The sequence below is a fragment of the Elephantulus edwardii genome, unplaced genomic scaffold (assembly GCF_000299155.1).
Source record: "Elephantulus edwardii isolate Elephantulus edwardi_28Jun2011 unplaced genomic scaffold, EleEdw1.0 scaffold00015, whole genome shotgun sequence".
NCBI classification, from domain to species: Eukaryota; Metazoa; Chordata; class Mammalia; order Macroscelidea; family Macroscelididae; genus Elephantulus; species Elephantulus edwardii.
In genome coordinates, this window is record NW_006399765.1 from 5,795,248 (window position 1) to 5,816,726 (window position 21,479).

General features: G+C 43.2%; 1 protein-coding gene across 1 annotated transcript; it reads left to right on the forward strand.

The window, feature by feature from the left end:
• Positions 1-10,939: 10,939 nt before the first annotated feature.
• BPIFA3 (BPI fold containing family A, member 3) lies at positions 10,940-18,032 on the forward strand. The gene is made up of 6 exons (XM_006881694.1): positions 10,940-11,063; positions 11,554-11,704; positions 15,024-15,131; positions 16,032-16,181; positions 17,384-17,468; positions 17,874-18,032. The coding sequence occupies exons 1-6, from the start codon at positions 10,940-10,942 to the stop codon at positions 18,030-18,032; spliced, it is 777 nt and encodes a 258-aa protein (XP_006881756.1).
• Positions 18,033-21,479: the final 3,447 nt, after the last annotated feature.

Here is a 21,479-nt window from a genome sequence, read left to right on the forward strand (position 1 = left end):
ACATTCCCATGATGGAATACTATACAACACACAGGAGCAATCATGTTGTAAATTACTGCCTACCTTGGGAGGGACTGAAGAGCATTATCCTAAGGGAACTAACTCAGTCTCACAAGGACAAATACTGTATCACTTCTTTTTAAAAAAATAAGATCTTTAAAAAATTTAGGCTGACTTCCACATTTAACTGGAACCACCGGGCTGTTTTTCAACAGCTTTATCCTTATCCTTCATGAACTCTTTTTGCTTCATCTCTCAATTGCTTCCTCCTTCAGGCAGGACATGAATGTGGAGTCTTTTCTGAACTTTTGCACATTTAGTAATGTCTTCTTATCCTGTTCAGACTTAAGTGGTTCCCAGAGAAGATATGGAATCCTTGACTTACAACCCATTTCTCTCTCAGACAATGGTTAACTGCAAATAAGTAGTCCTTGAGTTTTGTGTGTTTGTGGGATGTTTTCCCCCTTAAGAATAATTTTATTAACTTTTATTAATTTTATTAAATTTAATTTTATTTTATTACAATTCCTTTTAATTTTAATTTATTAAATTTTGTTAATTTTGTTAATTAACTTTTTTTGCTACTATTTTTAGTGGTGAATATTATATATATAGTGGTGAATATTATATATATATTCTTATATGTAAATTAATTACTTTCATTGAGTCATAAAACCATCACTACCATCTGCTTGTTTTCCCAATATGTTGGAGGATAAAAACAGTTGCTCTTTTGTAAGAAATCTGAGCATCAAATCACCTGCGTTACTTACCAGATCTTTATGGACTAAAGACATATATTGCTTCATGTGTAAGGACTAGGGATTGTAAGTCAGGAACCTGAAGAAAATGTTATGTTGTCCTCCTGCTTCTTTTTCCTTCAGCCACCAACTGAAGAAAGATACTATACTATGCTTCTAGGAAGGCGCTGGCCACCTTGGTTGAGGAGATACATTCCATTGAAGCAGTAGATAATAAGATAATGATGAAAATGACAATGCTGTGTGCCAGTGTGTGCAGGGAATAAAGAGAACTTAGATTTGGCTAGATTGATCAGGGAAGTTTTATGAAAGAGGCCAATTGATTCTACCTAAAAGTAGAAGTTGAAGAAGGCATTTCAAGAGGGGAATAGGAACTAGACACAGAGTGGGAATGACAGGGGAAAATGATAAAATCAAAGTAATTTAAACAAAAGGATTCATTGTAAAGAGCCACATGAGGGTAGGCTGGAGCAGAAGGCACAACTAAGTCATGAAATGCTATGAAAATAAGTAGTAGATGTTAAGCAATGGGGGTAGGGTACAGAATAAAGGAAGGTGGTGAAAAAGTATTCTGGGGAAATTATTCTGATCTACCAACTTCCTTCTTTCTTCATTTAGATTTGGCTTAAGCTCTGTTGTAGCTGTAGCTGAGACAGCATTGAAAAGTGTGTTTTCCACTAGTTTGGGACCAACGGTAAGTGTAAAAACCAGATTACTTTAATTTTTCACTCATTACTTGAATGAGAGTATGATGAATTAGGTTGTCTTGGTGACACAGAGTGGAAACTTTCAGGAAGAAGAATTAGGGAAGGGAGGAAGAGGAAATGACGTTTACCTACCTCCCATTCTGCAATCAGACATTGGCAACATGGTTTACACATGTTCTTTAATTCTTTAAATCCAAATAAATAAGTGTAAGACTGGAAGTAAGACCATAAGCCTCCCCAAGACTCAATTTTCTTATCTTTAAAATGGGGATAACATTCATGAACTTAACAGCTAACTTTTTTTTAAGCACACAGGAATTATGCCAAGTATCTTACATGGATTTTCTCAACTCATTCTTCACTCAAGCTCATAAACTAGTAACGTTGTTGTTGTTGTTGTTGATTACCTTCAAGTCAAGCATGACTCATAGCAACCCTATGAACAAAAGGCTTGAAGCTCCTCTACAAATACTGACCTTTCTCAAAGTTCATAGAGTTTCTGGAGGCGTGATCTTTTAGGATGTGAATGCCACTCCTGACACATTTCCTAGATTTAAGAGAAAGGAATAAAGTGGACCCGCGATCTCCTCACTTCATATAGCTGCCATGTAACTAGGCTGATAAGTAAACCTAGGGAAGCTGGTCTCCAAAATTTCTACACTTGGTTGTTTCCTGTACTGCATTGGCTTAGAATGAGAATTGCCCTGATCACCTCCACTCAGGCTCCATTAGTACAATCTGCACCTTGACTCCTGTATATTCTCTTATTTTTCAGATGTGCCCTGCACTTAATTCATTTTTACAAGCTCTGGATCAAAAAGTGCTTGGAATGATTTTCAGTAAGTGCTGGAAGTGGGAAAGGGAGGGGATATTCTGGGAAGAAAGACCAGACTTCTTGACTTCCTCCAACTCACCACCCCTTCCCCCATTCTGATACATCTCCCAAACTAAAATCGGATGTGCATATCTTTCTTGATGAGACAAAATAGTCCTCACTAACAACCCTGAAAATTTTAGCTACCATTTGCTAAGGAAGTCCAGTGTGCAAGCCTGGGGCTGACCCCCTTGCCTACATTAACCATTGAATTCTCATCACTAGCTAAGTGCACCAATTTTAATTCTGTTCTGATCCAAATACCTAAAGAAGCTGCTGTGTGAATGGAAGCTTCTATGAAAGAGGAGGAGAGAAGCTTCCCAATTTTTTTTCTTTCCTAGTCTTAAATTGTGTGAAGGGTGCTGGTGATGATCCAAAAGTAGTGCCTCTCTGTTATTCAAATTCAAGCTCCTCCCACTCAATCTGCAACTTCAGAACCCCAAGGGAGGGTCTGCTATAAGCTGGTTCCAATTCAATAGCAATGAGTTTGATTTTGAAATTTTAAATTCATATAAACAGAAAATTGGCCCAGTGTTCAGACAATAGGACTGCTGAATCAGAAGAATTATCCTTTTATTCACTACGTAGTCACTGTTGGTTCTAAAGCTCCTTTACATTATTTCCCTAATTTCCTGGCCTCTGTTACGTACCTCCATTGCCAGATACCTCACTACTCACATGGTGGAAAGGTAGAGGAAGCTGATTTGGATATGCCTTAACAGTCTCAAAGGTTATGTTCCCAGTGTCACCCAAAATGAATATGGAGGAGGCATGCTGTATTGACACTGGCCATCACTTTGGAAAGATGATCAGACAGCTAGAGATTCTCACTTCTTTAACTCCAACTTCCTCCTCTGCCTTAGTTTAATGTACAGTCCTCAGGTGCTGGGTCTGGAAAGGAGTGCACTTGTTTCCACTCTATAGATGAGAAAATCTAGTTTAAGGAGTTGATGCAAGATTACTCAGTAATAAGTAATGACAATCAAAGATAGCCTTCATAAAGGCTTTGCTCTGTTCCTAGCATGTTAAGGATTTCACATAGATCAGGTCACTCAATAATCAGGCACAGTAACCTGTGAAGTAAATATTATTATCCTCTGTATTCAAGCCTTTTGTTCAGAATGTCGCTATGAGTAATGCTTGACTCAAAGGCAATCAACAACAACATTTTAAAAACAAGCAAAGAAAAGTAAAGTGAAATGAAAATGTTTGCCCAAATTCCCATGGAATAAAGTAACAAGAGGCAGAATTTTAACCTATTTTGTCTAGCAGTAAGCTCACTACTAACCTCTTCACTCCATGAAGACGTATCAGTGAATTAGGTTGGAGATAGACCATGACAAAGTTGAGGCTCCAGCCCCAGAACTCCTTTCTCCAAGCCTTTGGCTCCTTCCCTGATGACCTCTTGCCCCCAGGTGAAGCAGGGGGAGATGTCTTTGATCTCTCTAGTCTCTTCCATTCCCTCAATCTGAGATACTGGCTTTGAATTCTAGATATGATGGGCAAAGTTCCAATCTCAGCCTAAATATCCCTCAAGTGAAGAAGCCATATTTGGACCAAACTGGTGAGTGATCAAAGCATATTTCCATCCTTCTGGGGTGACACCTAAGGAGCTCTAGGGGTCTGGTCCTTGCCTAACCCAAAGGTTAGCTATTCTAGTCCACCAGCTGTTCCATAGGAGAGAGATGGAAAATCTCCTCCTGTGATGATTTACAGACTCAGAAACCCAAGGAGGGCTCTCGCTATGAGCAGAAATCAACTGATGGCAGTAGGTTGGTGTTTTAGAGGACAGGAGTGGGGTTGTGGTGGCACTTGGCTTTTAAAGTCTTTATCAATGTGGTACGCATTCATTCACAGGACTTTAATGGAGTCTACAATGTAGAAGGCACTATTCTAGATCTTGGGGAAATAGCAAAATAGAGAAGGACTCTGGTATCCCGGAGCTTATCATCTATTTGAGTGACACAACGATAAAATAAATATCCAGGCAGCTTAATTCCAGAGGGTGGTAAAGACTATGAGGAAAAACAACAAAGCAGCAGGAAGGTGTGGAAGGAAATGAGGTGGAGTAGAATGTTTGCGTCAAGTTAAGAGAAAGAGATCAGAATTTGTGAGGGTGTGATATTTCAGCTAAGCCCTGAATGACAAGGAAGAAGGTCTTGTGCCAAGGCCTACATTTCAAGTGTTCCAGGGCTGCTGGTCGCTGTCCCGAACAGCATCGTCCTAACTAATTTTCTACCAGTTACAGAACTTATAAAGGCGTAAATCATTTCATTTTATATCATAAACCCAGCTAGTCTTCTGTCTATCACAAGAGTCTCAGACTAGTGACCCACAAGTTATATTCAACCTACACACATAATTGGTCTTTTCAACAAGTGGTCGAAAAGTAAAAGCTAGCACCTATTTTGATCAACTAGAATTTTCATCTTTGTATCAGAGAGTAGGCCAAGATGAAGATGAGTGTGCATCTTTGTTGATGAGAGCGAGTTAAAAGAAACAGTAGGAAAATGTTATCCAGGAACACACAAAGGATAAGCATGAAGACATTCCTGTTCAGCACCATGGACAGTAGACAACGGGACCAGCGTTTAGGGGAAATGGGTGGAGGTAGGGAGTAGCTAGTAACCTGCTTGGAAAGGGCTGAAGTTGACTAATAGTGGTATTATCTTACACAGAATCAACTCCTGCTTGTGGTGTCCTCTCTGGAACATCCTCCACTCCTCACGTCACCATTTACATAGATGTTCATATTGATTCTTCGACCGCTGCCTGAAATGTTATTCTCCACCTTGGACAGAGAGTAGATCCCCTACTTCTCTGTATGGAGGCTGTTTTCCATAAACCTCTGCCAGAATTTGTGTGCTGATTCTCTGTGATTTTTCCACAATAAAATGGTTTGCAGCTCTGAACTGCATCCTGTTTTTCTCTCTCAGCACTGTATGAGTGAGGGCAACTGGAGCCAGAGATGGTGGTGGGTTTGCTCGGTTGCAAAAGTCTAGAAGGCTTGGGAAGTGTGAGCCAGTTCAGCCTTTGGCTCAGAAATATCTGGACATCTACTACCAGAGACCCCCGTCCCCAAAGTGAGGAACAAGGCTTGCTGTCTTATCTGAGAATGTTTCCTGAGCAGATCCTGCTGTCTTAATTATGCATCTCTTCTTGGTCACAATCTCACTGTGAGGTGGGAGTGTTGGGCGCTTGAAATGCCTTGAGACAAGACTGTTGTTGTTGTTGTTAAGTGTCATCGAGTCATAGGCGACTCATAGAGACCCTATAAACGAAAGTCCTCAACACTTGTGTGACTTTCATACTTTCTTCAGGTTCATAGGGTTTCCAGAGGCAAGCTATTACGGAAGTGGATGCCACTCCTGCTTTCAAGCTTGTTTTAATCAGGGAGCTCCCCCAAACTCTGTCCACCATGGGTAACCATTAACACATTTGACACATCAATGTACAAGACTAGTCTACCAGATTGTGATTTGTGGGAGAAGATTGATCCCTATCCTGGTAGCCCTTTTTTTCTTGTCCGCCTCACCAAATTTCTCAAGCATATTGCCATCCACTGCCTCTGGATCCTTACCTTCAGTCACTACTCAAGTTTTGACAATAGAAGTCCCCAAGAGAATTTTCTCCAAGTCCCTCATGATCTCTTTAGCATCCAACACCAGTGAACGACTGTTTAGCATTAATTCAACAATTAAGACCTCTGATAACTATAAAAATATCACTCCCTGTTTGTCTACTCTCTTTTTCTTCTTCAACCGACTTGGAGGGAAAAAATAGTTGGAACTCTTCCATGAACATTAGAACTTTAAATACCTCACATTACTTAATCTTTTCAATACACTGTGCGGATTATTGTTCTGAACTGAGTACTCTGTAATAATCTCACCTGGAACTGTTTCATTGCAAACAAGTATCTGTTTAGTCTCATACCAAGCATGCTTTGTAGCCACTGGACCACAACTAGGTTCAGATCTCAGCATGCTCCGGTGAACAAGTATAGAGTTTGATTTTAGATTATTAAATATCTTGTATACTATGAGATAATGGCAACATTTACTAATTGGTCTAGCATGCCTAGGAAATGGGTAGGGATAGAAATTGATTATAAGAGGGGACCAAGAAACATGGCATACAAACTTGGCTGTTTTCCTCATGAAGTTATATGGCCACAGTTACCAAAGATTCAAGATGTAAAGTGTTCATTCATTCACACAGCCGGAAATGGTTTTAATAGCTTATTATGTTGGCCACTGAAAATTAGATCCAACAGTTGCCTTTATCCAGTGTGGTTGAGATGTCAGGAATATTTAGGTAGACTATAAAGCAAGGACTCACAACTCACAGTGACCCTGTGAACAGCAGGTCTGAACCTTGCCCTATCCTGTGTGATCTCCACGGAGTAGCAATGGGCAAGTAAACAGAGTTTAAATGTCTTTGATGAAATAGTATTGTCATGTGTTGAACAACAAGAATATCTTCCCACTACTGTTCTAGGTATGGACACAATTAAGTGCTTGACTGCTAACTGGAATATTGGTAGTCTGAATCTATTTGGAGGCTCTGCACGAAAAAGACGTAATGATCTACTTCTGTAACTATTACAGCCAATAAAAGCCTATGAGGCAGTTCTACTTTGTCACATGGAGTCAGTAGGAATTGAAAATAACTTGATCAACAATTGATCACAGTAATCTCAGAAAGAAAACAGGCAGCCCACAGAAGTGTCCTTCTACAAAGACTTGACCCTTCTTGCAACATGCCCAAAGTATGTCAGATAGAGCTTCAGAATCCTTGCTTCCAAGAAGCAGCCTAATTTCACCCTCTCCAGGATGAATCTACTTATTCTCCTAGCAGTCTGTATAGCCTCTTTCAAACTGCTTGTGCCACCCAGGAACTCATCCATGGAGACTTAAAGCCATTTAAGCCTTAAAGAAAAGGAGCAATGCCAAGATGGGCCACAGGAGGAAGCATCTTTGCATAACACCTCTCTGCACAGTTCTACCCTGAGGAAGCTCCTTCCTATGTCCTGGTAGACAGTATCTCTCTCCAACTGCAGGCTTGAGCCAGGCCCTCACCCTGGACACATGGGCACTGTCTTAGTTATCTAATGCTGCTGTGTCTGAGTACCATAAGCGGGCAGTTTTAGGAAGTTAGAAGTCCAAATTCAGGGTGCCAGCAGGAGAAGCTGGTTACTCAACATCAAGGCGCTTCCTCATGCAAATAAGTGTCTAAGTCCAAAAAAAGAAGAACTACACTCCTTGAAATGTTTCCTTGATGGTAGTGAAATTCCCCACAGCCACCGACACTCCATCTCTTTTGTTGGCTGTCCATCCCTTTAGTCTCTAAAATGAGAAAAGATCTTTCACAGGTCACAGCCTAAATGCCCCTTTCATCCAGTTAGGACTGTGATGAAATTAAGGAGGTTTGGGTTCCACACTTGACTCTTATATCTATTTGATTTATCCATCATGGGGGATTAGTACCTCATTTCCACATCATATCATTGTTGTTGTTCAACATGCCTAATATGTCAATATTTATGCATTCCATAAAAATGTCCAATTTTCCTACATTTATACTTCTTGCCTTCCAACCATTAGTGTCTGTTTACAACTGTTGCTCCTCCTTTGTGATTCCCAATAGGAGGACTCAGCCTCTGGTACCGTATCTGCTAGTCTCATCTTAGTGCACTGTATTGTATATAGGGTTTTCGAAGGCCTGTTGTTTCAAAGTAGATGGCCAATCCTTCTCCCTAGTCTGTCTTACTTTGGATGCTCAGCTTTAAAGCATCTGACAGATGAACATTTAACCAAAAAATCAGATTAAAGACCCTTCCTCATTACACAGCTAACAGACTCGGTGTTAGTGCCACCCACTCCCACTTTCAGTGCATGTGTCCTGGTCTGTGCCCAGCCCTGGCCAGCATCTCACTCCATTCCCTCTCCTCACCCTGCCAACACTTCCTTCTCCCCCTCCACCGAGCCAGCCCTGGCAAGATGGCTCAGGCCACTGGCTGCTTCTGTCTGCTCATTTCCTCTCTATTTCCCTGTAATATTGGTACGTGTTGTTACGTGCCATTGAATCTGAATCAACTCATAGTTGCTTCTCCAGCAGGTTTTCAGAGGCCGTAGTGAGAGGAGATTGCTCATCAGTCTCCGTCTGAGCAGCTGGTGGATTCAAACCCCCTGCCTTTGTGTTGGCAGTGAAACTCCTTAACACTAAGCCACTAGTGTCCTCTGTTATATCATTATGCACATGTGTTTGGGAGAGGAGGGGGCACAAAGTTCTGTCAGGACAAGCTGTGACTTGTCACCTCATCTCACAGGACCCTTCATCCACTGAAGCTTCACAGTCCTCCTTTGAGGGCACTGTCTAATGTGCTGAGCCCTTTCCCACTTCTAGGCCTTAATATCTCATTCTGGGCATGTCTTCCCCTTATCCACACCTCAAGTGACTCTATCTCTCCCCTGAATCCAACTCCAATGTCACCTCTAAGAGACCTTGCTTGGTGGCCAATCTAAGTTCTCTGCTATTCTAATTCTTACACTTTGCCTTTAACTTATCATGTAATTTGTAATTATTTTATATCTTGTTTCTTCTGCCTAGTTCTGACTCCATCTCCAGACTCTAAGTTGCTGAAGAGCAGGTTTATGGTTCTGCCTGGCACATAGTAGGAGTGTAACATATAATATATGGCAGAATGAATCAGTAAATAATTTTCTACCCAAGTCAAACTTTTTAAAGCCAATTATCTCACAGGGCAGGATTTTTACTCTTGTGCCAAAAGAAAGTCCATGGAAATCCTGCTACTGTAAGTAACTTTTTTTTTTTAACTAACTCCTTAATTTACCTAAAGGAGCACAGGTGATGTGACGCACTGCATGTTCGGTTGCTAACTGAAAGGTAAGTGGTTTGAATCCATCAATCACTCCTTAAGAGAAAGATGAGGCAGTCTGCTCCCATTAAGAATCACTATCCTGCGCAAGGATGGCACGCAAATTCGTGAAGTGTTCCATATTTTTATGAGGTGGATTGATTCAGTGATTGGGATAATTGGGATGGGAGTGTCAGAGACAGTGCGATTGGCACAGGACAGAGCGGAGTTTAGGGCTGTTGTACATAGGGTCGCTATGAGTCGCAGGCGACTCGACAGCACATAACAACAACAACAACATCTAGGCAAGCTCTGGTGGCCTAGTGGCAAGAAGCTGCATTGCAATCCCAGAAGTATGCAGTTCAAATCCACCAGGTGCTCTACTGAAGAAGGAGGGACAATCTCCTCCTCTACCAATCAGATCCAATTTGACGGTACACACACACACACACACACACACACACACACACTCAGAAACTCAACAGAGGGTCACCATGAGTAGGAATCTACTCTGTAACAAATGAGCAGATTAACAAACATTCATTAGTAACTGCCATGCAGCAAGCGAGGTCCCTGAGTGACAGTTAATGAGCTTTGCACCTAACCAAAAGCTCTGTGTCCACCCAGAAATGCCTAAGAAAGGCCCGCGGAAAAAAAAAGACTTCAGAAAAATCAGCCACTAAAATCTTTACAGAGTTCAGTTCTGCTCTGACGCACGTGAGATTGCTGGGATCAGAACTGACTCAAAGGCAACTGGTTAGACAGCAAGGATCATGGGAGGCGCCACGTACATGAACATTGATTAGTCTCTCACTCTGTCCTCAACAAACTATCAACAATCAGTCTCCTACCCTTCCTCATTTATTCGGTCATTTAGGCACCCAACAGTCATTAAGTCTTAGTTTCTAACAAGCAAAGATTGTGGTAGGTGTTGGAGATGCCTTGTCTTTAGGAAAACCCTAGTCTAATTGATGTCTTTGAATTACGGTGTTGGAGAAGAGTACTGAATGCCCCATGGACTATCAAAAGAACAAACAGCTATGTCTTGGAGAAGGTGTAGCTACAGTGTTCCTTGGAGGAAAAGATGATGAAGCTTCATCTCACATACTTTGGGCATGTTGCTAGGAGAGCTATTTCTTGGAGAGGGACAGGTGCTTGGGAAAGCAAGACAGTGGAGGAGAGGAAGACCCTCGACCAGGTAGACTGACACAGTGACTGAAGCAAGGTGTTCAAGAATATCAGAGATGATGAGGATGGCACAGGTCAGGATAGGGTTCAGATCACAGCATCCCTATGAGTTGTACTTGACAGCGTAACAACAACAGCCTAATTGAAGAACCTTGGGCTGCCATCCTCATCCATTCGTTCAGTTGGTCACTAAAATGTCACCAGTGACCTGTGCCAGCATCTTGGACAGAATTCCTACTGGATGACCCAACAGAGGACTCTTCTGAGTGTCTCCTAGCAACAAGACCTCCCTATGGAATCCCAGCCTCTTATCAGGGCTCCCCCTGTTGCTATCATGATGTGAGCAGCCCTTGGTGGCAGCCGCCAGAGCCCATAGCAGCATCTTCCCAAAGCATGCTGGGGGCTAACTCTGATACCATTGTCTGCAGAAAACCATGAGCCCATCCATCCATCGGGACAACCAACCCTGCAGCCACCTGCCTAAGCCCCTCCTGGCACTTTTTGACACCTGGAGATCCTGCTAACTGAGATGCATCCATTCTGGAAGCGTCTCATTCTCCTCGGCCTGGTGGCCCTTTCCTTGGTGCTGCCCAGGCAGCCCTGGCCTGGCCTGGCCCAGGCCCACACAGAGAGCAGATCCATCCTGGCAAGAAGTAAGCTGAGCTCCTTGCTCTGCCTGCTGCCCTCAGGGTGGGATGGGGAGGTATCATCCTGGTCCATCACTGGCAGTAAGTCATTCATTTTCTTACTCTTTTCTCAGACCTCAAATACACAGCATATGAATAGTCCTATGCCTATTCATAGCATAACATTGTCATTAATCACTCTTTTGTTTGATTTGATGCTGTTTTCCACTTGACTTCTTACTCCTAATCCCACAGAGGCCCAGGGGAATTTTCAACTATGACAGCTATTTTTTAACAACTAGCCAGCCCCTATGCTGAGGTGGTATTATTTCTTTCTCCTATCAAACCCTGCAGAACATTTTACAAATGGAGAATCTCATCTGAGAGGTGGAGGGTGACAAGCTACAATCCTTCAGCCAAGAAGGGGTGCACTGCTTGTCACCCAGGACTCCGAATACCAAATCCTCACTTTTACCATTACCCTGTGCAAACTCACTGGTGGCTTGTCTGTTTTCAGTTCTCCTCCAGGGCCTCTCGAGGAACAATGCTGAGGGCCGGATCCGGGGCCTCCCCCTCCTGAACAGTCTGAATGTCTCAAGGCAAGCAGCCCCTGGGATGGTGGGCTGGCTAATCGGCTGCAGGGGCCTCCAGATGCAGCAGCAAGACAGGTGAGACCCAGGAGCCCACCTGAACTGTGAGGCTCACCACAGGCTTCTGGGGTAAAGGGCAGGAACTGTGGAGGCCTGAAGAAAGGAAAAACTGTCAAAAGGAGAGAGAACTGGAAGTGCCAATACAAGGTACTCTAAGATGTCCTTTGGTGAGACAGTACAACAGGGAGATAAAATAGAAGGCTGAGGACTAGAGCCTCTTGTTGTCGTCGTTGTTGTTGTTGTTGTTGTTGTTGCTAGGTGCTGTCAACTATGACTCATAGCAACCCTATCAACAACAGACCTGACCTCTGCTCTCTCCTGTGCCATCTGACCATCTCTGACAGACTCCAGACCACTGTTAGGCACTGTGTCAGTCCATCTTGTTGAGGGTCTTCCCTTCCTTTGCTGACTCTCACCTTTCTAAGCATGATGTCCTTTCCCAAGGACTGGCCCCTACTAACATGCCCAAAGTACGTGAGACAAAGTTTCATTGGGATTAACTCCTAGCTCAGTCTTGAGAAATTTGCTTGGCCACCCTAGACCTTTATAAAATGGATGCCCAAAACCAAGCCAGGGTAAACATCCGGGGTGCCATGTGATCCGGAACTGGGGCTCAGCATTTGAATGCCCACATTCTTTATTGCTTGATGGCTATACAGGTCATAGGCTTGCACCTCAGTCCTCATCAGTGAAGTGGGTATAATACGTTTACACCCCTCTGAGACTTGTTCTGAGAATTAAGGACCACACACGTGACTTCTCTGGTGCGCGAACTCAAACAAGTTGTGGCTGAATGCACTCTGATTCATGCTAAGCAACTGTGATAATAGAACTGTGAGATAATGGTCAATTTTTCAGTAGTACTGTCTCAGCCCTTTCTTCCAAGAAATCTCTGGCTGTGTTGAAATCACACCCTTTTGGTTAGCAGTCATTTGTACCGCTCAGAATGTGATAGATGCATAATAAATGGTAGCCCGGTGGTAAGGAACTATGCTGCCAACCTAAAGACACAAGGTTCAAATCCACCTGCTGCTCCGAGGAGAAAGACGGACAACCTCCTCCCATGAGATTCGCAGCCTCTGAAAACCTGCTGGAGGGTCAGCTATGAGTCAGTTGTGACTGGACAGCACAGAACAATAACAATAGTGATTAACATTGTCCCTAGCAAGCTGCCTGCTAACCCAAAGGCTTCGCATCTCCTGTAGTTCGAATCCACCAGTGGCTCTGTGGGAAAAGATGAGCAGTCTCGCCCCATTGTGACTCGGAAACCTCATGCAGGTGGCTGTGAGCTGGACCAACTTGCTGGCAGGGAGTTCACTTTGTTGTTGTTGGGGTTGTTTTTAGTGTGTGTGTTTGTGTGTGTGTGTGTATGTTGGAAGTTGTTTTTAATTTTTTATTGGGTTTTTTGGGGGTTTTTTTTTTTAGTGATTACTATACTACCTTGGGCAAATCTGCTGCCAAGGACCTCTTTAAAGTGATACAGAACAAAGATGTCATTTTAAAGACTAGGTGTGAACACTGCATTGGAACAGATGAAGGGAAGAACAGTTTAAAAGGAATATATGATTAGGTATTATTTGTACAGGGATCTCTGGTGGCCTAGTGGTAAGAATCTCTACTGTGATCCCAAAGGCACACGGTTTGAACCCACCAGCTGCTCCGCAGGAGAAGAATGGGCAATCTTCTCCCTTGTGATTGATCAACTGCCTCTAAAAACCCATTGGCATGTCAACTATGGGTCGGTTCTGACTCAGTGATACTCAACAACAACAACATTATTTGTATGACAACAGTTCAGAATAAAGTGCATAGCAAAGTGGACTGAGGGAGGAGGGGAAAAGGAGGGAGAGAGGAGGGAGAGGGAAGGGAAGGGAGAGGGAAGAAATTATGCAACTATGAACGAATACTTTTTTAAAAAGTGAACGGAGGCGGGTAGGGAAGAGAATGTGTAACACTGAATGAATGAAAATCTTTTTCTGTAAACTTTTGTTAAAATCACAGTTTAAAAAATTTTAATAAAAGAAGAGAAAAATACTTAGAAACTAGACTAAAAAAAAATTTTAAAGTAAGATTAGATGCACCTGACTCAAACTTTGGTATTCTTTCTCACTTTACATGCATGTGGAATTTGGACAATGGATTGGGAAGAATGAAGAAGAATTGATGCCTTTGTATCATGTTACTGTTAAAGAATATTTCAAAACAACAAACAAATAGGTCATGGAAGGAATGTAGCCAAGAGTGTTAAAGATACTGAGACTCTGTCTCCCACACTTCATACATGTCTTCAGGCCAGTACCTAGAAAATGACAGAATGCTTGGAAAATAAAGGGTCAGTGAATGAGAGGAAGATCCTCAACAAGGTGGCTGGACACAGTAGCACATCAGTGGCCTTGAGCACAACAGAACTTGTGAGGGTGATGCCAGATTAGGCAGGGAACTTACTCAACAAGACCTGAAAACGTCATTAACCTTTCAGACCTATACTGATTCTACTCACCTCTATTTTAACTGCTTCTCAGACTAAGCAGAAATTTCACAGGGACTGAGTGCTATGAGAAGTCAACAGCATGTTGGGTCAAGGGAGCAGTGAGTGCAAAGGCCCTGGGGTAGGAAAGTGTATGGAGTCTTCAAGGAAGAGTAGCATGGCCTCACAGCTGGGTAAGCAAGGGAGAAAGGCCCTAGTGATGCAGTTGTACGAGTGGGCAGGGACCAGACCCTGGTGGTAGTAAGGGATGAGATTCTATTCCAAGTGCTTTGAGAAATCAGTGAAGGTTGTTAAGTAACAACAAGTATTAGGACACCCATGGCTGCTGTGTGGCAAATAGTCTGTAGCAAAACCAAGCTGGTCACAGGGAGCCCAGTGCATCACCAGACAGGATGTGATGATCATCTGGACCAGACCATAGATCAGGAAGTGGTGGAAAGTGACCAAACTGGGGATGTGTTTTGAAGGCACAGCCAATATGATTAGCTGAGGAAGTGAGTGGCAGGGAGGAAAGATGTCAAGATTGCTTATGAGTTTGGCTTTGGCTACATGGAAGGAGGGCTGCTCTCTGAGATAAAGCAGGCGCTCCATCTGAAAAGCATGTGCTGGGTGTGGGCCTGCAGCTCAGCAGCAGGTAGCTGTGGGTTGCACAAGTCAGTGTGAAGAGCTGAAGGGACCCTCAGCCAGCTCACAGCTCTAGGCTCCTGCTGGGAGCGTTTGCCCTCAGAACATCTATGAGACAACCTGACTCCAGTACTTGTTGCCAGGTGCGCTCTGCAGATAGGCCAGCTGGTCTTAGCCTGGGACCCTGCCTATCTCACACAAGGCCTCTCCCTCTCCCTCTTATAGCATCAATATCACCAACATCCAGCTGCCATATGGCAGGATCCAAGTGTCTTTCCATAAAGAGTGGTTCTCGGCAAATATCTCACTTGAATTTGACATCAGATTTAAACTGTGAGTCCCACAAGAGAGGGTCTGCTGAGGGGGAGGAGCTGGGAGGGGGTGAGGTAGAGAAAGCAAGCACCTTAAGAACCCAAGACTTGCTGAATGCAACAATCTGAGTTCAATTACCCCTTCCATACTCAAGAGGCAAGTCAGTCACTTCAGCTCTCTGAGCCTGGGTTTTTTCAGCGAAAATGTGAATGGAGATTGATGTGGAGGGAGATCATTTGCTCATTTAAACATAGGTGAATTCATTACATTGAACTTGCACCACATTGAGCTTGACTTTTTTTAAAAAAAAACACAAACTCCTCATTAATGATTAAGTAGCTAATAATTCCCTCACTACTCTTTCTTCTTCTTCTTCAATGTGTTTTTTTGTCCAAGGAAAAGGAGGCTAATACTAAATGGTAAAGATCTTGAAAACAGACAATAATTCACAACTTTTGAATTTCTAAAGGAGCACTGGTAGCATAGTGTGTTTATCTGTTGAACTAGCAGTTCAAATCCAGTAGTAATTCCTTGGGAGAAAAAAAAAAATAGTCGTTTTCTTTGGTTAAGATTTACAGCCTCAGAATTCCAATAGGGGATTACTGAGTCAGAATTCATTTGAGGGTGGTAGGTTTGATATGGGGTTTTGCTGGGGTTTGTTTCCCATAAGGCCCCTAATCTGATCTATTGGAAGGATTTTCCAAAGCCACTCTAATTCCACTTTGCTCCCAGTCTGACTTGAATATTTAATTCCCTTTTTCACTGGCATTTGGAAAGGCTCAGAGAGCAAAGGGGAGGCCCAGCCGTGGACGGTAGCTGTCACATGAATTGTCACTCTTCATGCCGGTGGCTTCTATCTTCTTCTACTCTCTGTCTGTCCCCTCTCTTCTCTCTCCTCCTCTTCCTCTCTCTCCTCTCCAGGCCCTTCAATAACAATATTATACCGCTGCACACAAGCACAAGCCTGATTGTGGAATTCTGGCTGGAGAAAGATGAGTTTGGACGGCGAGATCTGAAAATAGGCAATTGCTTTGCAGAGCGCAGCATTGTCGACATGATGATCCTAACTGAGTAAGGCCCCCACTGCCACGCTCCAGCCTGGGCCCCCTTCCTGCCAACCCTGGCTACAAACTCATGCCTCCACCACCTCCTGGGTAAATCAAAATAGACCTCGTCCTTCCCCCTGGATACCAGCTGCTCTTCTCCAATCTGCATTCTGGTGATGCCACCTATCAGGAACCAGTCTCTTCCTCCTCCTCGCTCTCCTCAGGCATCTGTCAGCTGTCACTGGTTCCCATCAATGGCCTCCTGGAAGCACTCTATCCTTCATTTGTCTCTGTTGCAACAGCCACTGCCCTGGCTCACTGCAGCAAATTCATCCCAGGCTTCCATGACCCAGATGTCACCTCCTCCCCTCCATTCTCCACCCTGCAGCAGAAGGAACCTCCTAATACAGAAATCCAGTCCAATATCAGTCCCTAGCCCAAATCCTGCAATGGTTCCAGTATCCTCAGGATTAATTGTTAACTTTCAAATGTCATTCAAGGCCCTACTTGTCCTCTCTCTGCTTGAATTTGCAGTCTTTTGTCTCCCACTTCTCTAAAGTGCCTACTCATCCATCAACACTCTTGCATGTTACATCCCTGTGCCTTTGTATGTACTTTGCCTGGAATGCCCTTTCCTTCTTCTCTAAAATTCCTTCCCATCACTCATTCCTTCAACAGCTGCATACTGAGCAGCAGCTCTGTGTCAGGCATTAAACTAGACACAGGAAGGAACAAGAAAGTAAAACTCAACATTAATGAAAATCGATAGATTGGGTATCCAAGTCTGTTGACCTCAACAGTCTGTGGGTTTGCACAAGGGTATGGCTTGTGCCTGGTTTACCTCTGTAATCTCAATATGCTAAATGCAACCAACTCCCCAGTGGATGTCCTTTATTTATTTATGACCAGACATTCATTGAGTGCCTGGATCCCTCCTCCCACATCTCTACAGGACATTCACAGGGAGGACAGTGGAAGGATGGATTGGCCTCTGGTGTTCTGTAGACATGGTTCTAATCCAACCAGTACTTACTTGCTGTGTGACCTTGAGCACATCACATCACCTCTCTGAGTTACTCCTTTGATGGTTGGTGATGATGCTATGTTTTATAATAGGACTGCCTGACGATGAAATGACTGCATAAAGTATATTCAACACATAGTCCTTACCATTGTATATCCAGAATGTCTATGTTCTGTACACCACCCCTCTCTCTCTCTCTCTAGGGATATTTCAATGAAGACGAAATATTTTCTCCAAAACCTCATAGTGAAGATGGAGAAAGTTATTCCCCACCTAGTAGCAAGTCAGGTAACTTTAGAAAAATTATTTCCCCTGGAGTACCCTTGAGTTTGAGGTCCAGAGCATACTTATTGGTCATTAAACAAGGGTTTCGTACCTTGGTCTTTGAAATAATTTTAAATTACAGTTCTGTCACCTACTGATTGTCTCTCCTGGGACAAGTGACTGAGCCTCCCTGAGTCTCAGTTTTCCTTTCTGTTAACAATCACAGTCTCTATCTCATTGGGCTGTCCCAAGGATCAATGCAAAGACGTTCTCAGTGTATAATTGGTGCTCAATATAAGGGAACAACTCTTACTACAATTTCTTTTGGAAATCCATTCAAGTCAATGCCATCTAGCCATAGATGTTCTAGCTTTCTTATCCCACCTCCTAGCCTGACACTTCTTTCTGTGCTTGTGATCCATGATCCAGGTGTGCCCTCTGATGGACGAAATCCTCAGACAGCTAGATGTGAAACTGCTGAAAAGTTTTCTGAGTGACTTTCTGTGTCCCTATGGGAAAAGCTGCTTGGGCTTGGCCAATGGCTGGAAGAAGTGCCCCCTCCCTAAGGGGTGTCTGCACATGCTCTGAAAACACCTTAGAGATGACCGCCTTATGATGACCAGAACTGTCCCCTGAGAGAGCTAGGACAACAGAAGGGAGACCCCTGCCAAGGGAGACTCACTCAAACTTCAGGTTAGTAGAGATTGTAGCTTCTCCCAAGATCTTCCCCCAGATCAGTAGGGACCACTGACTTCACCCCAAATCTGAATGCACCTCCACTCCATTTACAAATAATACCGTTCCTGCCTTCATGGAACTCACAGTCTAGGGGAGGAAGGGCACAAAATAAATAGTTAAGGATTGTTTGGAAAGTGTTGCTAGAATTGGATCTTGGGTTATGTGAATGGATGGATGGATGACATCCCCTTCGATGTAGTCTTGTAGGTGGGAGGGGAAAACACACTGGTGACTGATGCTGGACTTTGTTCTCACAGAATGGTCTGCAGTTCGTGAAATCAACAAACTATGAATTCAACCAACCTCCATGTGCCAAACTGAGCATCCTTCAGCTGCCTACAGTGATCAGGATTTGTCATGTCTTGGAACCAGAAGTAACCTTCAGAGACCATCTTCTGGGTCCTTGAAACCTTGTGGACTTCTGTCCTCTCCCTCAATAAATTCTCTCTAGCTCAGAAGAATGCAGAGGTCCTTCTGCCTGGGTCCTGAGGCTTGAATTCTAGAAACCTGGCTTGATCCAGGGTCCATTTTGACACTAAATGTCCCTGGGTTTTCCCATTAGCCCCAAAAAGACCAGAGAAAACAGTCCTGGTCTGTAGTTTGCAAAAAAAATGCCCATCCATGGGTTTACTGATCAACGCAGATGGTCCAACTGAGACTTTGCATTCTCTCAATTTTTCATTCTGCGCCAAGCATTTGTCTGGGCTTCAAGGGAACATAGAGAAAGGATGTCAGTGTGGACGAGTATCAGCTTTGGAGTTAAGCACGTTTGGGTTCAGAATAGGTTTAGGTAAAGCAGAAATTCCAGGAGGATGTGGACCGTACCCATCATGGTGATTAGTGAGTCCCTAGTCCTTTCTATGCATTAGAGAGCTAGACAGTGACAAAGGATGACAGAAGAGGAATCAATGCCTTTGAGTTGTGGTGCTGGAGAAGAGTATTGAATATACCATGGACTGCCAAAAGAACAAACAGGTCTCTCTTGCAGAGGGTGACACCAAGTTTCTCTTTAGAAGCAAAGATTTTGAAGCTTTGTCTCACATACTTTTGACACTTGGCCAGAAGTGATCAGTCCTTGGAGAAGGACATGATGCTTGGAAGGGTAGAGGGACAGAGCAAGACAAAAAGACCCTGGATGGGATGGATTGACATAGTATCTGGGATAACGAGTGCGGGTGTATCGGAATCAGTAAGATAGGCTCAGGATAGGGCGTAGGCCTCAGAGTTGTTGTACATAGATAGGGTTGCTATCAGTTACAGGTGACTCAATGGCACATAACGGTAACAACAGTCCCCAGGACAGAACTAGACACAGAGTATAGGCTCAGAAAATATTTATGGTTAAAAGAGTGGATGAGGGGAGCTCTGGTGGCCTAGTGGCATGGAGCTGCACTGCAATCCCAGAGGCGCACGATTTGAATCCACCAGATGCTCTGCCGGGGAAGGAGGGACAATCTCCTCCTGTACCAGTCAGATCTGATTTGACGGTACACTGACACAAATTTAAAAAAAAAAAAAAAAGAGTGGAAGACTCTTGGTCTCACAATTAACTAGTTATATTTGGGATACAATTTTTCTATCTATAATATGTAAGCGGTATAGCCCTAGTTTGTCCATTTGCTGTACAGAGGTAACTCATGATTGCTGTGATGCGAAACACTGTGACACTGATGTGTCAAATGCAATAATGGTTACCCACGTTGGACAATGTTAGGTGGAGCTCCCTGATTAAAACAAGCTTGGAAGCAGGAGTGACATCCACTTCTGAAATGGCTTGCCTCCAGAAACTATGCACTCGGAGAAATTATGACAGTTATATAAGTGTTCAGGTATTTCATTCATAGGGTCACTATGAGTCGTCTACAACTTGACAGCACTTAACAACAACATAGAGAGAGCTATGTTGGCCTAGTGGACAGAAAGTGATGCTACCAAGTCAAAGATGGGGGATTTTAATCTACGGCCCTCAGGCCTGGTTTTAATTGTTTTGGTCAAACAGTCTTCTAAGCGGTGTAGCACTGGTCTGTCCATTTGCTGTACAGAGGTAACTTGTGGTTGCTGTGATGCTAAACACTGGTATTTGATGAGTCAAATGTGATAATGGTTACCCATGGTGGACAGTGTTTGGTGGAGCTCTCAATTAAAACAAGCTTGGAAACAGGAGTGGCATCCACTTCTGAAATAGCCTGCCTCCGGAAACTCTATGAACTTGCAAAAAGGATGAAAGTTATACAGGTGTTCAGGTCTTTAGTTCATAAGGTCGCTATGCGTCGTCTATGACTTGATGACACTTAAAAACAACAATATGGGAACAGTATAGAAATAACTACTTTTCATTCTCCCTCATCTGCAAAATGGAAACAGAAATCTTACAAATTGCAGAAATTCTACCACAGCTTTATAAAACTATGTCAGCATCTACTGATGTTGAACATATACCTACACTATGGCCCCCAAATTCCCTTCCAGGAATATACACAACAGAAATGCATGTGCATGGGCATCAAAAGATGTGCGCAATGGTCTTCACAGCAGTAACATTCATAAGAAAAGTAAAAAAAAAACAAACCAACTGTCATAAAGTCAATTCAGACTGATAACAACTCCACGAGACAGAATAGAACTACTCCACAGCATTTGCAAGACCATAAATCTTTACCTAAGCAGACTGCTACATCTTTCTTCACCAGAGCTGCTGGTAGGTTCCAACCATTGACCTTTTAGTTAATATCAAAAGTTTAAGCACTGTGCCACCACAGTGAATGTGAAAAAAATCCCTCATATTCATAGGAGTCCCAGACTAAAGCCTCCCTAAATGTCCATCTGAAAAGTGGATAAATAGAATGAGTACCTCATGGCACAGCCACCATATGGGATGTGTTGCTAGGTGCTGTGGAATCAACACCAACTCATAGCAATCCCATGTACAGCAGAACCTGTACCATCCTACAATCACTACTATGTCAACATACCTTAGTGAGGGTCTTTCTTTTTTTTTTACAGATTTAAATATATCTATATAGATACATATATAGCTCAGAAACAAGCAAAATTTATCCATATTGTTATAGATCAGGAGAACGGCCACCCCTGGAGAAAGATTAGTGACCGGAAGGAGACAAAAGAGGCCACTGGAGAATTGATTAGAATAGTTACCTTGAGGCATGCTTGTAATGAGTACTTTTACAAAAATCAGATTATGGGTTGACTCTGGAGAACATTATGCTGAGTGAAATATCCCAGTCACAAAAGGACAAATATTACATGATGCCACTGTTGTAGAATGGGACTGTCCTT

Bases quoted from the DNA above. Each gene is read 5' to 3' on its own strand.
- BPIFA3 (XM_006881694.1), top strand. From the start codon at position 10,940: ATGCATCCATTCTGGAAGCGTCTCATTCTCCTCGGCCTGGTGGCCCTT. The intron at 11,705-15,023 runs GTGAGACCCAGG...TCCCTCTTATAG, and splicing joins CAGATGCAGCAGCAAGACAG to CATCAATATCACCAACATCC. The intron at 17,469-17,873 runs GTAACTTTAGAA...TCCATGATCCAG, and splicing joins CCCACCTAGTAGCAAGTCAG to GTGTGCCCTCTGATGGACGA.